The 23,710-nt window shown below is 42.2% G+C and overlaps 1 protein-coding gene across 2 annotated transcripts in view; it reads left to right on the top strand.

Annotated features, from left to right (window-relative positions):
- Nucleotides 1-23,082, top strand: part of lmx1bb (LIM homeobox transcription factor 1, beta b) — a 42,892-nt gene extending 19,810 nt beyond the window's left edge. Inside the window, exons 3-8 of one of the 2 annotated variants that reach the window (XM_034541939.1) lie at nucleotides 17,071-17,303; nucleotides 19,288-19,463; nucleotides 19,936-20,013; nucleotides 20,391-20,457; nucleotides 21,656-21,817; nucleotides 22,925-23,082. In XM_034541939.1, coding sequence (XP_034397830.1) covers nucleotides 17,071-17,303; nucleotides 19,288-19,463; nucleotides 19,936-20,013; nucleotides 20,391-20,457; nucleotides 21,656-21,817; nucleotides 22,925-23,082 — 874 coding nt within the window. Of the gene's footprint in view, nucleotides 1-17,070; nucleotides 17,304-19,287; nucleotides 19,464-19,935; nucleotides 20,014-20,390; nucleotides 20,509-21,655; nucleotides 21,818-22,924 lie in introns of both variants that reach the window. The other variant, XM_034541938.1, reaches the window with a different exon arrangement.
- Nucleotides 23,083-23,710: the final 628 nt, after the last annotated feature.

Here is a 23,710-nt window from a genome sequence, read left to right as displayed (position 1 = left end):
CAGGTTTTAATCATCTTTTATAAATGTTACATCTTTTACAAACTTTTTGTCATGATTACTCTCCAGTCATTCAGAGAATTACAAGTGATGTTGTTCCACAGGATGTACTACTACTACTACTATTAATAATAAAAACTTTATTTATATAGCACCTTTTAACTCAAGGAACACAATAATGAAATAAATACAAATACAAAATAAAGCAGAACAGACAAATTAAAATAGGGGAACCAAAGAACTGCATAAAAAGGACAACATCACTTAAAAGCAGTTCTATAAAAATGGGTTTTAATAAGTTCCTGTAATTTATTTGATGAGAAACAATAGAAAACACGTTGCTTTATTTGTAGTTAAGCCTGTAGATGCCTCTGTTAAGGCTCATTTGAACACATGCTTTTATTTATTTAAACAGTTCTCTTGACAGCAAATATCCCCTCTTTAATTGAGGACTGTCATCGAATCAGCTGCAACTCTCACTCCTTCCTCTCTTCGCATTGCTTGTGGTTTCAGAAGGAACGCAGACCCTCTCGGCCACATCTTAATGATGGGAGAGGAGTGAGACATGTTTGCACTCCAGCCATGTATACATTTAATTGTCCTTATCAGCTGAGAAGACAGGGGGAGCGAGGCCGAGGAGGAGCAGGAAATGTCATTTCTCTGTAATAGTTTATGATTCATCCCTCCACCTTTGACTAAATAATGAGGGATGACAATTAGAGCGAGCCATGAGAGTAGGAATCAAAGGGTTGAGATTCCCCTTGGCAGAGTCGGGCCTGTCTGACTGTGCTCCCAGCAAACTGGATCCAGATGTCCGAGGGTCTGTGCTGCCATAGGCTGCTGCTCTGCTGCTGCCGTCACACAACAGGCTCTTTCTGCCAGCCAGCAGCTAGCCAGCCAATCTCTCAACCTCCATGCTTGCAAACATGACAGGAGACTGGGAGACAGACAGACATAATGGAGAGCCTGGGACAGAGGCCCCAGCTCCAAATAAATAATTCTAGCTTACGGCCCTTGCAGAGCCAAGGCTGCAAAAGTATAATTTCTTTGCATGCTGTGATATATCTAACCCTCGACCCGTGTCTCTATCCTCTCTTTTTTCCCTCGTCCCTTAGATTCTATCTCTTAACTGCTTACCATGCTGGCAAAAAAACTAAACTCTGCTACGAATGTAAATACGATTTTAGTAGGTCTCATATATTTGCAGTTTGGCAAGAGTGCCAAAAAGATATAACATGTATTTATTTATTTATTGGTGCATTGATTATCATCCAACTTTCTTTCAAGCCCATAGGTCGCGTGCGATTTGATGTGTCTCTTGTGGAGAAGATGAGGGGGTGAAGTCGCGGGGGGGTCGGGTGTTTGTCACTCAGATCGGCGGCTGATCAATGGTCCGGTGTGGCAAAGAAAGGCCAGCAGAGCGCTATTGATATTTTTACAAATTAGCCCTGATGACGGCAGGTGTGATTGTGAAGCGAGGCTCTGGGGTCAGCTCGTCATATGGTGCTAACAGACACGATATTGCTGCGTGTCCTGATCTCTCCATTCCCTCACAATGGCATTAGGGGCACCCCAGGGAAATAAAGAGTCCCACTCCCCTATCCCCAGTGCTCTTCAAATTAACTCCCCAGAAGGTTAAGCTCCCTGATTCATAATTATTCAAGGCCCACCACCAACACCACCCTCTCCACATCCACTTCCCAAATCTCTCTCTCTCTCTCTCTCTCTCCTCTCTCTCTCTGCCACTTCTTCTGAGTGGCAACTTGGCTTTTTGTGGGAAAGCCCAGGAATTAGATTATCTTAAGCCTGACCTGAGAACGTACAGCCAGATGACGGGAGCGGGATTGGACTTGATCTCTGCCTGTCTAGCTGTCTCTCTATTCAATCTAGCTGTCTGTCTCTCATTTGGTGTGTTATTGCTTGTGAGAGTCCCTATGGATGAGACATTTTCTAGCCGCAGCTATTCTACAATTGCATATATAGCTCTCCGAGGAGCGGCCAGTGTCAAGAGTACATCTCACTTGCATGGACATGATTTGAATGATACGAGGTGCTATTGGCCTTCAGTTCTCCCTTAGAGGGCTTGTGACATTGAATATGTGCCACCATTAAACAAAACATAGTGACTGTTAAGAAAAGAAAGAAGCACAAAGGCTTTCCTAAAACTGTAGAAGCAATGACTAAAACCGTCTAATACGCTCACATGATTGCAGTTTGAGGTTCTTTCCTCTTAGGGTATTATTTTTTCTTAATATCTATGATCTTTAAAGGAATGTTGGCGGTTGAAAGCAATGCACTCTGCTGCTTTTAAAAGCACTTCCATTTAAAATAAAATGGACCAGGATTATCCATGGTTTTTAAGGAATTAGCTTTTTTTTCTGAGTTTACTTAAATCTCACAGTCAAGAAAGAGAACAAGAGTGTTTATAAAGAAGAGAAGGTGGGATGCACGTGTACATTAAATCCAAAGTATTCTATCAATCTGAAAAAGAGTCCTGTGTGAAAGTGACTCCCAAAATGCCACAAAAGAAGGCTTTTAACCTCAGTGGTTGGATTTCCACCTGCTGGAATTACCCTAGAGTAGCACTGCTGAAGCTACGTAAAATCAAACCGTTAATAGTTTGTCACACTTCTCAATCATTGTGGGTCTTCCGTGGAGGAGCTGTGTGCCTCCAAAGTCAATTGGGTTCCTCTGGAGGCCGAGATAATGTAATGAGGGACCACTCCGACTGAGGGCTGGGCTCCTTTCGTCACAATCACATAATTAATCTCCTGATTCCACCACTCACCATGTCATGACAGATACGTTTGTGTTTGGTGCATAATGGTGAAGTGTTCTGTGCTTCCCGCATGCCTTCGTTTTGGAAAACGGTTATAAAGCCCATTCCTTTACAGTCCGCTGAGGGTTACATACAGAACAACATTCCCTTTGGGCCCTATTAGGAGACAAAGAGAAACACACACACACACACTTCTCAAGCAGGTACCCTAATAATATGTTAGCAATTTAGATAATGACTGGGAGTGAGATAAACTGAAGTGTGTATTACAGGTAATTGGATCTGCAGTGTTGTTGGCTACCTAAGCATCTATGGGCGTGAGCAGGTTCTTCGACTTACAAGGAACTCTAGGAGATGGACTGCCAATGATAAGTAGTGTAAGGCTTTCCAGCATAGCCGTAATAATGGCCGATTTCAGTTATTTTAGAAAGAGATATTATCCTCCCACACCCACCGACGTCATCAGAGCCAGAAGCAAATCGAGAACTGGCTGTGGATATCTGGCTCTGGACAAGGCAGACTTTACATCATTTCTCCCTCAGATCCCCGGCGCTCGCGAGCACGTCCAGTTAGTCCGTAGGATGACAATACAACACCCGAGGCTGTCAGAATGATCAAGTTGAGAGAGGTTTTTTTTTTTTTTCTCTAAGGTGAAGCCTAGAAAAGTTGGAGCCATAATGAGAGTTGTCAAGCCTGGGAGGTGAAGCGCAGAGTATAGCAGGCGGTGGGAGCAACTACAGGATGCCTTTGGGGGCCTGGTGGGCTGGAGCTTCTTGGCCTTTAAAGAGATTACCTTGGCAGTGTAAGGAGCAGGTCTACCCCAGAGGCTTTAGGGGAAGATAGGCCAAGCAGGCCCATTACCATACTGCAGAGGACCCTCACAAGCTTCATTAATAATCTGATGATGAATCACTTACTTTAATTGGACCTTTATAGCTGTTTTCCTTAATCCCTAGTACCAATCTTCTCAACTCTGTTTTTAATTGGCTGGTAGTTTGTTTTTATGTCATGCAATAATCATATTTTTAAATGATTAAGTTTTTGTTACTTATTTCATGAAAGATGGGGTAGATAAATAGTCATTGTGACGACTCTTGAAACAAAGGGTTTCTTTTTTCTCCAAATGCTGAATTTGCAGTTGATCCGATGTCCTTATGGTTCAAGGTAGTGCCAGTTTTAAGACTACACACAGGGTCAGATTTCTCCCACTCTTAATTAGATCAGGGATTGTCTAATTAAATCAAATTCATTATCCACAGCTCTAGAAAATCAAGAGGCTCTATTGGAAATAAGGTTAGGCTCCCCTCATCCATCATGCCTTAACTAACCAATTTACAGGCCAGCCTTTTGCATGAGGCATTATTACCTTGTCATAACGTTACCTTTAAAAACCTTGAATCAAGCTGTGATATGCTAAGCTTTTATCACATTAGTTTGTGCTACTGTGTCAGCCTCTTTCTGCCTAAGATAAAGGAGGATCTGAATAATTATGTTAGCCACATAAAGCGGAGACAGTGCAAACGACTGCTATTTAAAGCTGGCTGATAATTCTGTACAATTAAGACATAGTACAGGTACTCACACAGCAGAAAAATCAAGAGCTTTTCTGTGGTGAAACAATGAAAGAACCCAAAACATTTTTTAAAGAAGCAAAAGAGGTTCCACAGAAAAATGACTCGCATCACTTTCTGAATAGCGTTAACACTTGGCCACAATGTCTCATTCCTGCAGCTGTGAGTCACGAATCACTCTGCATCTATTGTCTAGCAAACACAAAAAAACTACCATCATAATTATTCTGAGCTCAGCTGATCTATCTAAGCAGACATTCATCATATGGTTTGTGTTTGATATTACTGATGCAGAAAGTGATTACAATTCGGTATTTTAATAAAGCACTGTTTCGATCTTTGCATATTTGTATCTTATTAGCCCGGGTTTAGCATGTGAATAGTATGGTAAAGATGTGAGAATGCTGGTGCTTAGAATTTATAACAGTCCACCATAGGGCCACAAGACCTTTAAATTCTGCACGGTGGTTAAGCCATATTCTGAAACACACGAGGCCTGTCCTCTGATCTGTGTTGGAAAGTGAATTAGTAAGCTCCATTCTAAAGCCAGTGATAGCAATGGGCCGAGAGCAGTGATTTGTTGGCAGTGTATATTACAGCCCACGGTCAGCGAGGGAGGGAGGGATCAGAGAAGCGTGTGTGTGTGTGAGGCATTGGACAGGGGGCCTTATCACTCAGTGTTTACTCACAGTAAATTGAGTTGAAATAATAGTCTTTCTCTGAGGCTAAACAATGGAGCAGGCTGCAGGCCGAGGGCCCAGGCTGGTGCAGAGCTGGTCTGCGCCACTTCAAAATGAAAGGCTGAGCCCGGGGCCATGGGGAGGGAGGAGCAGTGGGAGGGGGGAGCCTTTATGTGGACGGCTACACCAGTCACGGAGCAGACACCCCTCTGACAGGCACCTGGGTAGGGACAACGGGGATAGAGGAGCGTGGAGCTGGTAGGGGGATGGAGTGATGAGGCCTCGGGGCTCTGTCATTAGGTTGGTGGTGGAAAGGAAGATGACTGCCCCGAGGACAGAGGAGCGACAGGTCCCGGTGGGACGGCGGCCGCAACCTCTCATTCCCCCGGGTCTGCACTGGGACTGGTGGGACGTGTCAGTCTGTTAGCCCCCCCAGCTTCAACACGCTCACATAACCTCTGGCTATGTGTGAGCTCCGGAGTCTAACCTGCAGAGAGAGAGAGAGAGTGTGTGTGTGTGTGTGTGTGTGTGTGTGAGTCACAGAGAGGCAGGCTGAAAGAGAGAGACATGGAGAAGCATATCCATGTAGTGCACAGACCCTCCTATGCCATTGTTTCTGCCTGTGTGCGTTTCAGCTGCACCTCAGCGTTGCCTCTTCCCCTTCATTTATCATTCTGCAACATAAAGTGCTGCCACAGCATTATAGAAACAGCTGCTTTTTTCAGACAGCCGCAGAGAATGGGGCTGCTCCCCGGCACACAAAGACACTCCTGGACCTAAAGAGAGTGTAAAATTGGTTTGTGAATACAAACCTTTTTCCTTGCTGAGAGGGCTGACCACGGGTGTCACTGCGGCGGGAGACATTGTCATCGCCTCTGAAGACAAATAAGCATCCATATCGGCCCGATCATGTGTACAATGAGTGGCAGAGGCACCAGTGAGGTTGGCCTTGTTCACAGCCAAATATGCATAACTACAGCTGCGGCCGCATCACCCTCCTTTGATAATTCATATCGGGACCTTTAACCAGGCCTTATATGTATGAGTCATCCGAGTCGAGGCACCTGTACGGCTGTGGGCGTCACGACAATTGCAATGTCTATTTATTGAGTAACAAGCTAAAGCACAGGGAAAACAAACTGTCAGTGCTCTGTTAGCGGTCATAATATAGTCACTAAAGGGCCATAGCAAGATCACTGAGCTGGCTCAAAGTAAGCACCGCAGGGCCATGCAGATACACTGTCGGTTGGGGTTGCTTCACCATTCCATTTTATGCCTTAGAGGTACCACGTGGAGAAAAGGAATTTTGCCCAACCTGTTCTCTTCTTGTTGGAGAGATGAGATTTTATTCTCTGACAATCGCATGACAGAGAAACACTCGCGCACGGTGTGCGTGGTGTGTGGGAAAGACAGACAAAAGTAGAGAGAAAGGGCATCAGACGACTCCTCTGCCAGACCTCCTGGGGCAAAATACATGCTTAAAAGCTTTCAGACATGAACTAAATAGTTTCACAATAACATTAGCTGCTACGATGGAAAGATAATTTTCCCTTTCAAGATTAAACACACATACAAAATACAGGTTGCAGCAAGTCCAGCCAATTAATTTATTGTTAATTTTGTACCTTGTGTGAAATGTTTAGATAACAATGATGAAATTATCAACAGAAACACTCTGTGCTGCAGGTGTTTATCTTTATTATTAAAGATAATACAAAGACTAAAAGATTGCAATCTTGTTCTTTATAGTTCAGATGTAACAATGTAACAATCTTACATCTCCGAGGATGCCTAACCATACGAATAAAAATGTTTTTGCAAAAATAAATGACAAGTAGCAACATAAATATACATTTAGCCAGCAGATGATTCTGCATTAAATTTGCTGATTTGATTTGTTGAATTTGTGAACAGGTCTGTCTTGGCAAGTGATGGATGAAGTCTTCAGTTCCTTTTGTTTAATAAAAGTAATGTGTTAAATTCTCCATTATCGGTAACGGGTCTTGCTTTCAAAATTTAAAAAATCTAACATTAAAAAAACTCTTATTCTAAAATATAACTCATGTTGGTGTTCTACCTTTATACATTATATTATTTGATTAGTGGTAGTTTGTTACTGTTCTTGGAAATGGTTTATATATAAATTATTAATCTTTAACTATTGCTAGCATATTCAATGTAATGCCAGAATACTTCAATGTTCCTTGAAGCACAGAAGTAAATGTATTTAGTTATTTTTGCACAAATATTAATTTATAGCTAACAATAGATGTAACACAACACCATTTTATTTCTTTATATTTAAGATTCAACAGCTCTTGCATCTGTGGGTATGTGATAATATAGAAATGGAAACCATGTGTGAATTGAATCATATAAACTCCACGTAGCAGAAATCAGTGTCTAATATTAATCAATATTACCGCAGTTAAACTCTTAGTAGCTCCCTTAATGTACTCTACATAAAATATAAGTAAATTGCGGTACATTTAATTGAATTACTTTTAACAACAGATAGTTTGCATTCCTTTCTGTATTTAAAAAAACTCTCTACTTTAATGGTATTGTGTCAGAAGTAACTGAGTGACCCATGGTAGATAAATAGAGGTGCACACAATGTGATTCATTAAGTAGAGCTTTGATCATTTTTTCATTCTTCTAATACAAATTCATCACTTTTATGTGTGACTCGCTCAGCCAGACACTCTTAAAAACAACCAAATGGGAAAGAATGTGTTTTAAAAAAAAAATGATGATTATGATGGCAAAATGACCTTTCATTCCCTGTCGACCCAAAGATCCCTGGAATGTGTTGGTGGTCTCAATAATGTAGCGGATGGTCTTTAGTGAAACAGCAGGTTTTGGTTTGCTCTGGCGGTGTATGTGCGCCCCTCTGTCTGTTTGACACATTCCAACACTGCACCCCTCTCCTAGGCTCCTAACTACCAGCCAGTCGCCATGGTTACAGCCATACATCCATGCCAGCCCCTCGCACTCAAAGACATATTTGTTTGGCTAGTGTAGCTACGTTCCTGACAAAAAAAACACAGCTTTTTAGCATAACAACCTGCTAATCTTGGGATTTAGCTCTTTGAAGAGGATTGCTGATCAGAAATTCAAATATATTATTTGAATGCTAATCTGAATGTTAATCCCTGGCCCCCGGGTCTTAAAGCATCCTGTCTTTCAATAACAATGTTTATTTTTCATTTGCTTTCCCTTTTTCATTTTCTCTCACCATCCCCCTTCTCCCCCAACCCTTATTTAGCGCTATTCCACCAAGGATATCAAGGATGGACTCATATTTTAAAGTATGTGGCTATTTAAGAGCATCAATGATTCGGATGCTCCTATAGACGTGGATTATTACAATTGGTTTTGATGAGAATTTAAGTTGGTGGGGAAGGTTGCCCTGGGTGAAATTATTGGTATTGATCCCACTTAATTGATGCATGCTATCGCCATCGTATTTTCAAGATCAGCTGTCAGCTGTTTCTAATTTTAAACTTTTGCTCAGTATTTTCATTATAAATTGAGATAATGTTTTGTCCATCTGTCGTGAAAAAAACAGGCTATTTCTGTTCTATTTTGGCACCATCTTCATTGTAGTTATTGTCTATTTCCTCTCAAGTCGCTTTGCTATTTCCCTCGATGTTATCTGCACCACTATGTATCTGTGTGGTTGATTGTTGAGATGAGTGGGTGGCTGATGTGGGTGTTCTATAAATTAAGTTTTAGTGCAGATAAATAAATGCCAAGAAAAAAAAGGACAAGATAATGAAAGGCAGACCAGACCAAAACATATACATCCTTAGAAAAACGACTACTGCTTATTGACTTATCTGAGTAGTTAACATGGTGTACATTACTCTATAATTGTTCACTGTATATCCTCATCCAGTCAGCAGACTTTACCCGGCCTGGTCTTCTTTCTTTTGTCTTGGTTAAGATGCAGAGACAGAGAATCAAAAAGGGCAGCAGGATCACAAATGCATGAATCTGGATCTTGTGAACAACGTCTAATTCTAGTTGCCTCACATGCTGTCACCCCCCCAAACTAATTTTGGGCTTAGACTGAATCTCTGTTAAATAAACAGATCCCCCTCATCCAACATCCTCCATCACAATGATCTCCAGATCATCTCTGCCCATTAAAACCTGGGCAAACACTTTACTTCACACCAATATACTTAAGATTGGAGGAAGAGAAAAAAGGGGAAGACACACAAGGGCTTTTTCCAGTCTTTCCCAGATTGTCTCTCTTTCCTCCTTTGCTACCTATTAATCCAGTATCTTTCAGCCCTAGTAAACTCCTCAAGATGGACATTGCTTGGTTCAGGGTGGAATGGGGTCAAGCTCCAATGGCCTCTGCACAGAGCTGTGGAATTTTTCATTAGTGCACAGCTGGGTCACAAGTGGCTCCAAAGCCGTCTTAATATTGTGTAGGCCCACAGATTAGGAGTGGAGAAAAGAAGCCAAAGCGTGATGCTCTCCACCAGACCCTGTCTTTGCATATTTGCAGACTTGTGCTTTAGAGCACCTCATATTACTGTTTGTTTATTTCTTAGACCCAGAACCTCTGGGTCAATAGTAATTATAAGGCCCTCCAATCCAAATGTTGTTTTTTAACCATTCCAGCTCTGAATCTAGAAAGATGAGTCCATCTATTTTCTTACAATAACGAAAGTAAAGTATGATACTTTACTCTTTACTCTTCATCAATTCATCTAGTTTTTGGAACTTATTTTTATTTGGACATGAGACCACAACTGTTCTTATTTCCCCATGAGCGTCATGATTTCTATTCTAGTCTCATTCGAAAAATAATTCTAATTTAAGATAAACCTTGTGTATCTGGGGGACAGTTAGTCAGCACTAGCTGTATAACATGTGATAGCCATTACACTTATTATTGTAGCCATCCCTCTCCACTCTCCCAGCTCTTCCAGAAGGCAGCAATCACTCACTGTGGCTCGTTGAGGCGGGTCGAGCCCTTAATGGTGGGCTCTGCTCCACCTCACGCAGGGTTAGCTCAGAAGGACAGAGACCCAGTGATGGAAAACATATAAAGAAATATATCAAATGGGCGCAGATGATTTTACAGGTGCTTTAACGGGAAGGATAGTGAAGTTCTTGGCGTTTTGCTTTAGAGGCAACCGTGTTGTAAACATGTCACATCTCCAGCGGCGACGGTCCTAACAAACCGCTTCACTTACCGGAGTGACAAAAAGCAGAGCTGAGCACTTTATAACAGCCCTGTAATTTACAGACTTTTCAGTTATTTGTTCAAGGATCAACTCCACTTTGGGAACAGGTAAAAAAAAATAATACAAATAAGCAGAAAAAAAAAGCTGTAATAGAAATACATAAATCCCCCCCCCCCCCCCCCCCCCCCTTCACCCCCGATGCTGTTGCCCAGAGTATTGTTTGTTGTGAGCTTTAAAAACTGAGCCTAAATGCAATGTTTTACTCATTTTACATACTCAGGAACACCAGCTGTCCAAACAGCATCATGTGTGCTGCCTGCTTACTCTTGTATTTAGATGTGTACTTAGCCTCCTCTGCTGCCCAATACACTGTCCTTTTCACTCCATGAGCTTTGTTCTACCTGTGTGGCTGGGGAGGATTATTTCCATGCTGTTTTCCTAGTGACTCATTAGCAGATACATTGGTCGCTTGATGCTGCGAGACAATTCTCGGCATACCGCTGTTGCTCTTGGAGCTTCGTATTGAACATGCAGTGGGGGACTGTATGTAGCCTTATCACATATATTTGTCGTATTTCATATAGTTATAATGCAGCATCAGTTACACCCCATCTCGTAGTTGCTGGAGTCAAAAATGATGAAAGGTGTATATGCACAGTATTTGCATGTGTTTTATGCGTGTACAGTCGATCAGAATGCACATGAGCGCCTCATCCTCTCCAAACTGTACTACTAGTGTTGAGTAATCTGGGAAACACAGCCTGTTGGAATGAGATCATTTGAATGACGACTTAAGGGTTAGAGGATTTCTTTGTGCAGCTGTGCGGTATAGCGTTATGTACAGATATGCCTGGGATGTCTGTCTGGCCGGGGACTCGTCTGAGCACATTCCTGCACATAGGAGCTCATGCTGCCATAGAAATAAAGTAGCCATATTTATTTTCACAATAACGGACGTGTGGGATACGAACCTGTAAGCACCTCGCTCCAGACTAACTGTAACCAGCGTCTTTTTACAGATTCACCATAGTTCTGCTCAGCAGCTATTACTAAGTGTGTTCCCTCTGAGATAGAGGGCAGGTGCGTATGCAAACACTACCACACCGAGCACGTCTCCACTATCCTCTTTGCTATGCAAAGTGCAATCAGCTCGTCTCATTCCTCCCCTGTGAGCTCGCAGGCAGCCAGTTGTTGTGCTTCAGTGCGGGGAACAAGCAGAACCCTGTGGCCAGAGCTGCGTGATGAAGAAGGCACCTTTGGGCCATTAGTGGTGTACACATCTCCCGTTAATGTGTTTTACTTTTACCTGCTGGGAGTTTAATTAAAAAACAAAGAGCCTCAATTTAAAGGCCATTATTATGCTAATGTAGTAAGCACCGGATGGTGATTAAGCAGCTTTTAGAGCTGACTGGAGCTGACCCTTGGGAGCAAAAGGATGGCACTTTTTATTTTGCTTCATTACTCTCCATGAATCTATGCTCCAAAGAGAAATGCTGATTCTATGAAACAGGGTCAGCTACTGAGATCATTTGAGACAGCATTATCGGCCACACTTTCTTCTACCGTGCAATTCACGCAGTCCAAAAGTTTGTTTTAACCTTGTAGATAAAGAATGAATCAGGATATGCTCCAGCTGCTTTTATTTACACATGCACATCTATTGTGTTAAAGGGAAACCTTTGGAATCTACTTTTATCATCCGTCCCTCTGCAAGCAATCAAACACTTGTATTAGTGAAGTTCAGATTGCTATTTTTAAACCAGTGTCGTCAGCGTCTAAGCCAGCAGCCCATACATAAAGTCATTTTCATGATGTTGAAAAGGTTTGCCTTAACATCTGGGCATCAAATGTTTTTCTCTTGAACTGACGCTTTTGATACCTTTTGATACCTTTTTTCACATGCTAAGACGTACTTCACGAGTAGCTGAGAAGTGGCTGTTTAACAGTTCAAAGACTTCTGCTGCTTCTCCCTCACGTAGATTGTTGCATTTCCAGACAAGAAAATGTGGACAATTAATTAGCTATTAATTAATTTGCGTTAAAATTACTTTGAGGTATATGAAAATATGAAGGCAATAGTTGTAGACATTGAGAAATATGCGTTATTGCTGTGAATAAGATGAGATCACTGTTCTATCTTGTTGGTAAATATTTGTCTGCGGCCAGCAGACAGTTAGCTTAGCTTAGTTTAGCTTAATTTAGATACTGGAAACCGGGTACAAACATGACAAAATGCTTACACCCACACCTCTAAAGCTCAAGAATGAACATGTTTAATCATTATTTCATGCTGGTAGGCACATTGCGTTAGCTTCAGACAATGCCAGAATCGACTGTGGCCAGTGGCCATATTTTCAGCCAACAGATATGACAACGGTATCCCTCGTATCATCCAATTCTTGGCAATAATGTGAATGAGAGTATTTCCTCAAGCCGCTAACTATTCTGTTAACACTCACATTTGCTTTGAAAGCAAAGCAACCAGGAAATGTCTTGGTCAGCAGCCTGATTCGAGATAAGGCCACTAAATCAGGAAGTATCAAGCGTGCGCAGTTGACCGATTGCTCAACATGCCCTTCGTCTTGCCCGGAGGCCCTTTTCTGACCTGCCTCCCGGGCCTCATCTCTCACCTCGGCCCTGATTGGCATGGCCACAGGTTTCCTGCTCAAACACAAGAGCCCATCTTCAAAGTAATAGCTTACAGCTGCTGCCTGGATAATCCTCATCCCCTCTGTCTTTGAAGGGATGCGGTGACATAATAGCCCGGGCTATTCTTCCCTAAATTGTTATGGTGTTTCTCCGAGTGTTGTTCAATAGCGAAAGGGGAGGTGAGACTGTTGCACGTGTTGCTAAATGTAGCATGATTATCAAGCGCCATAAGCAGCTCCATACTCTCCCACCCCACCTCTGCTCTCTCTTATTCTTCTGGGTTTCTTTTATCCCGCCCAGTCCTCCTGATGCTTATCACTGCGGCAGAAGCATTAAATGTAATGTCTGAAGAAGGGAAATCATTGGCAACATGTGGAGAGAGCTTAAGATGTTGTCACACTTTAAGTTGCCTATAATCTGTTCAAAGGGAGAGTGCATAGTTCTCCAAAGTGCCTGGAAAAAGGGGGGAAGAAGAGTAGCATAGAGGCCGAAGTCTCTCAGCTACACTTGGCTCGGCTGAAGTGTTCATCAGACAAAACAACTGCAAGTCCCTGATGGATTCTGTCTTCTTCATAATGCTATTTTTTTTTGTTATTGTCTGTGTTTTTCTGCATTTGCTAAAAACACACCGTGTGTGGTGTTACAAGCCTCGACAGTGTGATAATCTGTCATGGAGAGGAAGAGAGAACTATAGATAACGTAAGAAAGAACAGACAAGGGATTACAAGCATATGGACACAGGATTAAAAAGAGGGATGTAATGGTTCCTCTGGAGGTATGGTATGTGCTGAGATGGGCTCTTTTTCTTCTTATATACGAGTCCAGTTCTGGGGAGGCCTTGGGTAAATATTGACATTTCTCTCTGCTTGAGATGCGGCCATTGATCCACACAGGAGGAGTCTCATCACTTGATCTGTGCGCTCAGGTGTGGGAGGAGGAAAAAGCGAGAGCTGGAGATGTGGGTTGTCATGCTGGTGGTCTTCTTTGTGGTGTCTTTTATACACAGACTAGCTTAAAGGAGTTGAGCAGCTTGCCACTGCCACACTGGGAGTCATGTTACCCAAGCAGCTGAATGTCCAGAAAGTGGATTTGGGGTGAATACAGGTCTTAGTGTGATAGGTCACTGGGATCAAGTAGAGGCAGAACGTGGTAAATGATCACCTAAATCACTTTAAGTCTGATTCCACTCACAAATACAGCACTTAGATATCTTTAGTATACCAGTAGAGTTTAACAGAGAGCTGTGAAGTCTCCCCTTCCGCTATGGTTATTGTTTTTCTAAATATATATACATATATATGTAAAATCATCATTTACATCGTCTCCTCTTGGCCCACTGGCCTGGTCCTCAAACCACTAATCAGGTAATGTTGGGGAGGTTGAATGGCGTGCCTCCCCCTGGTCAACCTTCACTGCTCACACAGTGGTGTTGTTTTAAAGAGCATTCTTTAGCAGCTGAACTTGGAAAGGTATTAAAGTGGGATTAGGCTCCTCCACAATCCACTGCTTGTGTCATTCAGGGAGTTTGTGTTCTCCTCTCCCCACTGCCACCTCCCTACTCCTCCTCTGTTTGATTGTGGCTAGCCGCAGGAGTGGGACTGACTGTGCCTTTCAAAGGAGAGGGGTAGGGTTAAATCCCTAGTCCACTGCTCCCTGCTAATTCTCCTTGTTCCTTAGAGAAGGATTTACTTCTGCTGCCAGCTTCTCAAAGGCCTTCTCTGCCCATCCGAAAAGTCGCCGTTGCCTTCCTGTGGAGGTGTGGTTGCCATAGAAGGGGCGTCATGCATGGCTATTCCATCTGAACCCCGCTGATAATGGGGACCGGGGACTGAAAACAGGCAGAAAGTCCGGATTAGACCCGAGGACAAAGCAGGACAGGAAGATTCCAGAAGGGACGAATAGGAATTACAGCAGCAAAAATAATGCAAAGTGACAGAGAGGGGAAATAGAAAAATAATGGCTTACAAGATTAGACGCGGCGAGGAGAAAGAAGAAAGGAAAGAGTGCTGAATGAGAATGTTTTCATCTAGATGAGAAGATTTGAGAGAGCGGTCGTAGGTGAATGCGGAGCCCTGGACGTATCAAAACCGCGTTAACAAGTCATTTCCTCAACTTTTTCCTCTCTTTCTGAGCCCTAAGCCGGCAATCATTAGCTAAACATTAGAGTTAGAGCTGGGAACTTGTCTTGACAGATTCATCACCTCTTTTCCCTGATCCCAGCATGTTACACACTAATCCCCCTAAAAACTAGAAACAAGTCCCAGAATATTCAGGTTATCTCTACAAGAGTGTGTCCAAGATTTCCTTTTTTAGTTTTCAAGGTTTTTTTTGCAGATTTTTTTTATTAGTAGTGTGGTTTCTTTCCTTTTGTTTTTTAGCGTCCAAACTTGGAGGTTTGTTTAGAAGACCGATTCAGGTTGGCAGGCCACTTAAACTAGAACCCTGCTTGTTTGAGAAACATGCCAACATTTCTTTTTCAAGGGATTATCCTTGAGTTTTTTTTCCATAGTTGAATAATAATCTTCTTAACTTATTGTAATAAATGAAAGATTAAAGGATTTTATGAACCCTGGGAGTGCCAGCTTCTGATATCTCTGTTGTTTTGCTCCTGCATGATGGTAGAAATTTGTTTTTCAGTGCCAGATGCAGGTGATGATCATAATAAAAGGATCTAGTACAATAATCTTTCAATTGATGGGATGTAATTAGGATAACATAAACTTAAATGGTGACCTGATGAGCAGAAGGGAAGCAATTATTTTAGAGCGCTGCATAGACAACAACATAAACAACACTATCCTGTTTCCAGCGTGCATACAGCTGCTCACACACATGCACTTACACGTATGAACACACACACGGTATCAGTACTCAATCAGCACCTATAACAACATTACCATAACAAAACCATCCTTTAGTTTCCCTCCGCTCATATTTACACAATATATTCATCACTATCGCTCATCCCCATCCTGAACCAGCAGATGATGTCAATTGCTCCTCTTGCTTCCTCCCTGCCTTGCACAATGAAATAGATGTTCACCACAAATAGATAGGCGGTTGCCAGCTGTCTTCCAGACCAGGGCAAACAAAGAGGCCACTAATAAATCCAGCTTTACGGCTGGACAAGATCAACCACACTCCCTGCCTTCTTGCTTTATTTAATGTGGCTTCTTCTGAACAACAGAGAACAAATTAAATGCCTCTCAGTCACCAATAAAACAATGCAAACATCTTCCTGAAAGGATATAAAAGAAGATGGAGGTGTTGTCGAAGAAATGGTGATAGAGGCAGTGTTGTACCACAGAGGCTTGATATTAGACGGTACGATGAAATATGAACAGACCAGAGGGCAGCCCAGTAGTCAGCAATGAAGCATGGTCTCTGATATGGTATCTGATGCATATAGAGTGTCGTGGATAGGAGAGAAACGTGTAGATTGTCAGCAAAGGCTTGATTGGGATTATCAGGTTTCGGGAATCACTGCACTAGAACATGATCCAGCCTCTCTTTTAGATTTGTGAGGAGGTTTGGGTGCCCATGACTGAGCTTGTATGGAATTACGCAGCGCCGAGCCCAAAACCCTAGAAATTTTAACAGATGAGTTGCTGCCAAAAGGAGTCACCTCATTGACTGCCTGCAGGATCAGCAAGCCAACTTGACTCTTTATGCGCAACTCCAAAATAGCCACGGGACAAAATAAATTCACAGGAACAATGCGTTATATGGCTTATCATTTCTGCTTTGCATTTGAGAGATACAGAGTGTGTTGTTTCTTTTCTTAAGAGACATAGTCTCATTTTAAAGCGATCCTCTGTTACTTTTGCTGAACAGCAGCCATTGTGGTGACAAAGAGCAATTGTAGGATATTGAAAAGTGCTCAAATATAGTATAATAGTACAAAGAAGATAAGAGTATTGATGTTACAGTTGCATTATCTATAAAGTTTCCTAACATGAGCCACTATACGTGACATTTCATACGAGACCAAGGACGGTTGTAGCAACAAAACCACATCATTTCCTGATGTGAGCCAGGGTGTACTTTGTATTTCTTATGAATTAAAACTTTCATATGCAAAATAATAAATGCTCTATTTCTTCTTTCAGAGGAAGGTTTTCTTTAAACAACGCCATTTGTTGTGTCCTCAGCACACCTGTAATCATTCTTTCTCTCGTGTTTTACAGATTGTTTGCTACCAAGTGCAGCGGCTGCATGGAAAAAATTGCCCCCACAGAGTTTGTGATGCGCGCCCTGGAGTGCGTCTACCACCTGAACTGCTTCTGCTGCTGCGTGTGCGACCGGCAGCTGAGGAAGGGCGACGAGTTTGTCCTGAAGGAGGGTCAGCTGCTGTGCAAGATCGACTATGAGAGGGAGAAGGACTTACTCAGCTCGGTTAGCCCGGATGACTCAGACTCAGGTGAGCCCTCCGCACCCTCTCACACGAGAGTGAGAGCGACACGGTGGTGTTATCATCATGTGGCACCAGGGTGCTGTATTCTGTACGCTGTGTTCCATCACAGTGGTAGCCAACATAGACATCCACCGCAATGAATCTAAACTCAATCAAACTGGTTTTAGTTACTAATATTTAAAGAAAATAATTATTAAGTTGTCCTTAAACTAGTTTGTCAAATAATTTGCTGAACATCTGAGATCATTCAGAGATCTTGCATGTGCAGCCCAGACAGTAAAAACTTCTAAAACATGACTCCATCTGCAACTTTTCAATGGCTGATTTTGTAGCATTCTAATTCAAGAGCGGAGCGTAGTTTTATGATACAGTAGGAAGTGGAAACAGGACGAAGCCAAGCCACCCTGTATTAATGGATCTCCATGCGTGGGCAGGGTCTGGTGCTGGAAAGAATTAAATCACTGTATCATGGTGAGTGACAGAGGGATTTGGGGCCTTTCTGCAGAAAGCCTGCGCCTCCGCTCTTATCAGCTCTAGTGTTCCTCGCCTATAGCCTCCACACACAATGAGGCATCTCGCCAAGCCTCACTGTTCACTACCATCTGGCTCACATTTAAACATGCACAAAAGCGGGGAATTTGTCAAATACATCTGTGCCTATGTCAACTTTTGTCAACTTGTGGGAATATTTGCTCTGCGTCTTCCTCGTTCGGTTGTGTCCCAGTGCATCGCACAGGCATGTCCTTTGTGCACGTCTCCGGATTTCAAGATGGAGAAAATGTTGACATGAACAGAGGTTAACTTCGGCTTGCGACAGACAAAATGTAGGTTTTCAGAGGAGAAATGTAGACACTCATCAGAACCAGACACCAGGAGACACTGGGCCATCATGTGCTCTCCTCCTGACAGCCTGTAGACCTCAAAATCATTCGGATTTATGAACAAAGCTGCTGGTTTAGATCAGGAAACACTTATTTTCAGCCCTACATAGATGGATAATTTATGTTTTTATTTTAATTAATTAATTTTGATGTTATGTTTACATAGCGCTGTGGCCTTTGTGGTAGGTAAAACTAAGATGCAGAATGATAATGATAATGTTGAATTAAGTAACACATTTTCCATTTTAAGCTACAGACTAAAATAGTAAAATTATAATGAATTTGCCTTCAATAGAGGATACATTTTACAGTGTGTGTGTGTGTGTGTCACAAGTTTTCAAGTTTCATGTTGTTTTAATGCACTTTTCAGTGCATCGGCGCTCAAAATCATTGCATTCATTTTTAGGATTACTCCATAAGTAATGAATTGTTCTGGGAGAATAATTAATATATATATATATATATATATATATATATATATATATATATATATATATATATAGCAGTTGCAAACAGCAAGAAGACTTAAAATTACCTAACAGGCATTTTCTTAATATGAGAAATGTAATAACACAGTTATTACATTTTAAGGGTATGTTAGAAGCATAAAAAATGACACCGATTTTACAACCTAAAACTGTAATATCCTGCTGCTGACAGTAAAAATCTAGCAATCCAATCATTATTTTAAGTTCTGAAATGGATTTTCTTGCTGTGTTGTGGAAGATGCATTTGTCACATGTACTCGTGTTGGTTTTTCATGTTGCATTTGATGTAGTATTCTTATCAGAGATTGATTTGGTGTAAATCAGACAAAGCTGAGTGCAATAAATTACATGTGACGCAGTGTCCAGTTCAATGACAAATGTGCATATTTAACTGCATTCTCCAAGAGCAAGAGCTGCAGACTTCTGTAAGCCTTTTCCTTTTGTAATAAATTGATAACAAAGTATCAAAAACACATGTCTCCTTTGATTATGCACTTGTGGTGTGTGAATCTCCCGACATAGGGAAGAACGAAATATATTTATCAGCAGACTGTCACTGGCTAAAGGGTGTAGTTAGTTCAAGCTTGTGCTGATGACACTGAAAAATGTCTCCCTCTGCAGAGAAAAGCGACGATGAGGAGTTGGATATCAAGCCGGAGAAAGGCATAGGAGGCCAGGGGAAGGGGGATGATGGGAAGGATCCCAGGAGGCCCAAAAGACCACGCACCATCCTGACCACTCAACAGAGACGGGCCTTTAAGGCCTCCTTTGAGGTGTCTTCAAAACCCTGCAGAAAGGTAAGACCAAGCTTAAATAATCTGTGAGGAGAAAAAAAAGAAAGTAATATTCCCTGGACTGTGTTTGACCACGAGCCCTACAGTAGTTTCACAAATTAAATTCTCAAATTAAAAAAGGCTCCCCCTCCTCAGAGCTCACTTTGAAGTGGCGAGCAGCATTCTGTTCTGTGTTAACTGAGGCAGGCTGGTGTAACGGAGACAGCCTGCACCAAATGTCATACTGAGATAGGAGAACTGCTTCCATAGCCCGGGCCCTAAAACAGGCGCTGGACCCAGTCCTAGGCTTTGAAGAGGCATTAACCAAGAGGTCCAAAAAGAACCACTATTCATTCAACAGTTCAATGAAATCAAAGAAGCAATGTGCCTATCAGGAAATGTTGAAGATATGTTAAGGAGGCAAAGTAGTTCAGTGTGCTGTGAAGTGTTTTTTTCTCGTGTGATGCTGGAAATGTTTTTGTCTTGATGCTTTCAGGTGAGGGAGACGCTGGCTGCAGAGACGGGACTCAGTGTTCGGGTGGTGCAGGTGTGGTTTCAGAACCAGAGGGCTAAGGTGAGAGCAGCTGACACGGGATAAATTAGATGTTGCGTCCGCATACAACAGCCTTGTTCCATCTTAGAGTCCAGCTAATAAATCACCACAACTATGCGTGTTAAACTTATCACTGCATTCCTTTCTCAAATGTAAAACAAAAAACAAAAAAAAACACCAGGAGTTGCAAATCTTGCTCACTCTCGCATTAAATGTCTACGCCCTCCTCTTCTTTGATTATTATCTTGTGAAAACCTTTGATACTTGACAATGAAGTGCACTCAGATACGGATTCTGTGCAGTTCATTTGAGGGTGAACAGCGAGGAGCATCCTTTTTAAATTAAAGAGCCCATGTTAGTTTTGGGGGTTCCTCACCACTCTGACTCCTCCGTTTCAGATGAAGAAGTTGGCAAGAAGACAGCAGCAACAACAAGAACAACAGAATTCTCAGAGACTTGGCCAAGGTACGAGACTGTACTTACCCTGCACACACAATGGAAGATCATTGTCTCAAGGCTCTTTCTCTGGGAAACTATTTAGCAGCTAGATATTCATTCTCATTTTTCTCTTGAACATTTTCTACCTTTTTGAAAGACTTTTTCACTCACTTAGTTTGCTTATTGTCATTTCATTTTATTGCATGAGCTTCACTGGGCAGAGTTTGACACTGAGGGAGAAAGTTAATCTGTGCTTACGAGCAAAATCACATCAGTACAACTGGAAGCAGAGCAGCATTACACAATGCAGAAGGAGTAGATGTTATTTCAATATATTTTACCCAGGTGCTTTCAGACACAAATTATTAGTTAACGCAGATATTTTGTCATAAAACATGTCAGATGGGAGTATTTAAGTTGTTTTGTATCACAGCAATACATTGTTATAAATGTTGACATAAATCTAGTTAGCCGCTGAACATGAGTGTTTCTTTTGTTGTCTGCTAAACTGCAATATCATTGAAAACACAGAATCAGAAAATATGAGGCCGTAAAGTCAAATGTGTTGCGAGAAAATAGTTCAGTGCAATAATTGCACTCAATAACAGATTAATAATAGATTACAAACATGTCAATGTGTAAACAAGAACACTAAACATTAAACGCATTAGAAAGTCTTTCTGGAAGCCAAACGAAATTAATGGCAGACGTCATTCTGTGAGGCCACTGAATGGGGGGAGGGGAGGGAGGGGGGGGTGAGGGGGAGGGGGGGTTCCAGGGATGAAGCCACAAGACTTTTGTGTCTCTCTCACAAGTCAGTTAGCCAAGAGCAGTGTGTTTGTGAAGGGAATTGTGGGAGAAGCCACAGGAAAGACTACTGTTGGTTTCCATGGAAATACTAACAGAGGCAGCCAAGCAATCCAGGTATTTGGGGGTATTGTGTCTATTTTACAAGAACCAGAACTTTAATCGTCCAAGGTTCTTGCTCTGACGGCACAGACATTTAGATTTAGGTGAGTTTGAAGATCTAAAATTAGGATGGGAATCCCAAGATTACCAAGAAACGTGTCCTTACTGTAAATGCTCTCATCATCCTGTTTTTCCCCTGTCCACCACACCTTTCAGCCCATTGGGCGCAGCTCCATTTGCTTTTTGCTAAATCATCCCAAGTTATTTTTTTCATTTTCTGTAATGTTTTTCCCCATTTGCTCTCTTCGTCTTGCAGAGGTGATGTCCAATCGGATGGAGGGGATGATGAACTCCTTCACACCGCTGGCTCCGCCGCAGCAGCAGCTGGTCGCCATGGATCAGAACGGTTACAGTACAGACCCGTTCCAACAGGGACTCACCCCCCCACAGATGCCCGGGGACCACATGAACCCATATGGTGAGCATTCACCAACTCCCACCCCACCTTCTCCCTCTCTACCAAACCAAAAAAAAAAAAGCGCACACATGCCTGTCCCTTGATCAACCTCATAGCTCCCTAGTGGGGGACATGTGTTCAGGCCACAGCTCCCCTGATTTAAGCCGCTCACAGAGACGTACGAGCGGCTTCTCCTCCCACATGAGATAACACACGCACGCTCAGAAGCTATTGGGTTTTGAAGTTTATTTTCAAATCTGTTTAATAGTTTTAACTCTCCGCCTCCACCTCGGAGACATGCCCTGTTACTGATTATGTTTTCCACTGGTGGTAAAAACATGTGGTCAGTGTGGACAGCTTGAGAAGAAGTGCAATCCTGACAATGATTGAGGGTTGTGTGAGCTAATGAATCAATAGGGGAAAACAACAAGTCTTTGCGTTTTAATTATTTCCTACATCACACAGAAATCAAAGAAGGAGGGGGAATAAGTCAATCAAGTATTAGTCCACAGGATGTAACTGGAATAACACATTTCTGAATGATGTCCTCAACAAGCCCCAGAGGGACCATTTCCTGAAGTTCATAACGTCCTTATAATTTGCCTCCATTTAGTTCATCTCGGTAGTAAGAACCCAAATCCCCAGTCTCATCACTCCTTTGGTTTGGGGAAAAGAACAATATTGGCAAGGCATTAAAAGATATGTCTCAAAACACTGTCCCCATTTTGTGCAACACTATCATTAAGATCCAGAGTGTAATAAAGTTAACTATTCCCTCCAGAGAAATAACATGTTGAGGTTTTATGAAAGGCGGAAGCAGTTGCTATTAACCAGATCTTTTAGGAGGATGCCCCTTGTTTACATGCTCCCTCATACACCGCAATTGTCCCAGCGAGGGCAGCAAAAAGTGAGCTTTGATATCGAACAAAACAGCTTTTCCAATTGTGATGACACACAACAGCCATTTCTCAAAGTGACTATTAGTAGTTCTAATTTCCCAACGCTGCTATGAATCTCAAATATAAGATTGCATTGATTTTGCAGTCAGAGTGGGGTGTTGTTGTTGCGTATCTGTTGAATGACGCCTGTGCCACCGAATCCTGACGGCTATCTCCGTATCGTTCACAGGTAATGATTCTGCATTCCATGACATAGACAGCGACACGTCTTTAACCAGCCTCAGCGACTGCTTCATGGCTTCGTCGGATGTCAACTCCATGCAGGCCCGCGTGGGGAACCCCATCGACCGCCTCTACTCCATGCAGAACTCTTACTTTGCATCATGAAAGAGAAGAGCGAAACAAATCAGCAAAGAATAAACTGCCCATCTCAACCTAAAGCGCAATGGCCAGGAGTTTCCACACCAACACGGACACTACAGAAGAAACCTTGCAGTAGCTCCTGGTTATGTGCTGAATACTCAAAGATAGTAAAACCACTTGATGTAGGACAGTGGCAATACCTGGGGAAAAGACTTAAATATTGTTAGAGATTATTCAGTAGGATTGCTTATCTGTCACAGGAGATATTAGTCTTTTCTTTGGTCCCGTAAAGAAAACAAGTAGATATTGAAGCCACTGATTACACACTCTCAAACCAAATGACACAGTGAATTCATACAGTGCATGATCAATTGTAAACTAAAGCTTTTTGTAAGCCCCTGTCCCCTGGTTAAGATGTGGTGTTTGGACTGTTTCTTCTTTACACTACATGGATTTCCATGTTCACCGTTAGCATTTTGATCACTTTCAATAGGTTTAGATATTGTGTTAATAGTAAATAGGTGCAGCATGTCTGCAAGAGTGACTGTACATTTGTGTATGTATGAGAGTTTGTGAGAGAGTTGTTTAGACGAGAGTAAAACAGGAGAATGTGTTGGACAAGTATGATCAGTGAAGTGTAAATACTTTCCCC

This window comes from Cyclopterus lumpus, chromosome 9 (assembly GCF_009769545.1).
Source record: "Cyclopterus lumpus isolate fCycLum1 chromosome 9, fCycLum1.pri, whole genome shotgun sequence".
Taxonomy (NCBI): Eukaryota; Metazoa; Chordata; class Actinopteri; order Perciformes; family Cyclopteridae; genus Cyclopterus; species Cyclopterus lumpus.
Note: the sequence above shows the minus strand (reverse complement) of the source record. Positions and strands in the feature narration are given on the sequence as shown.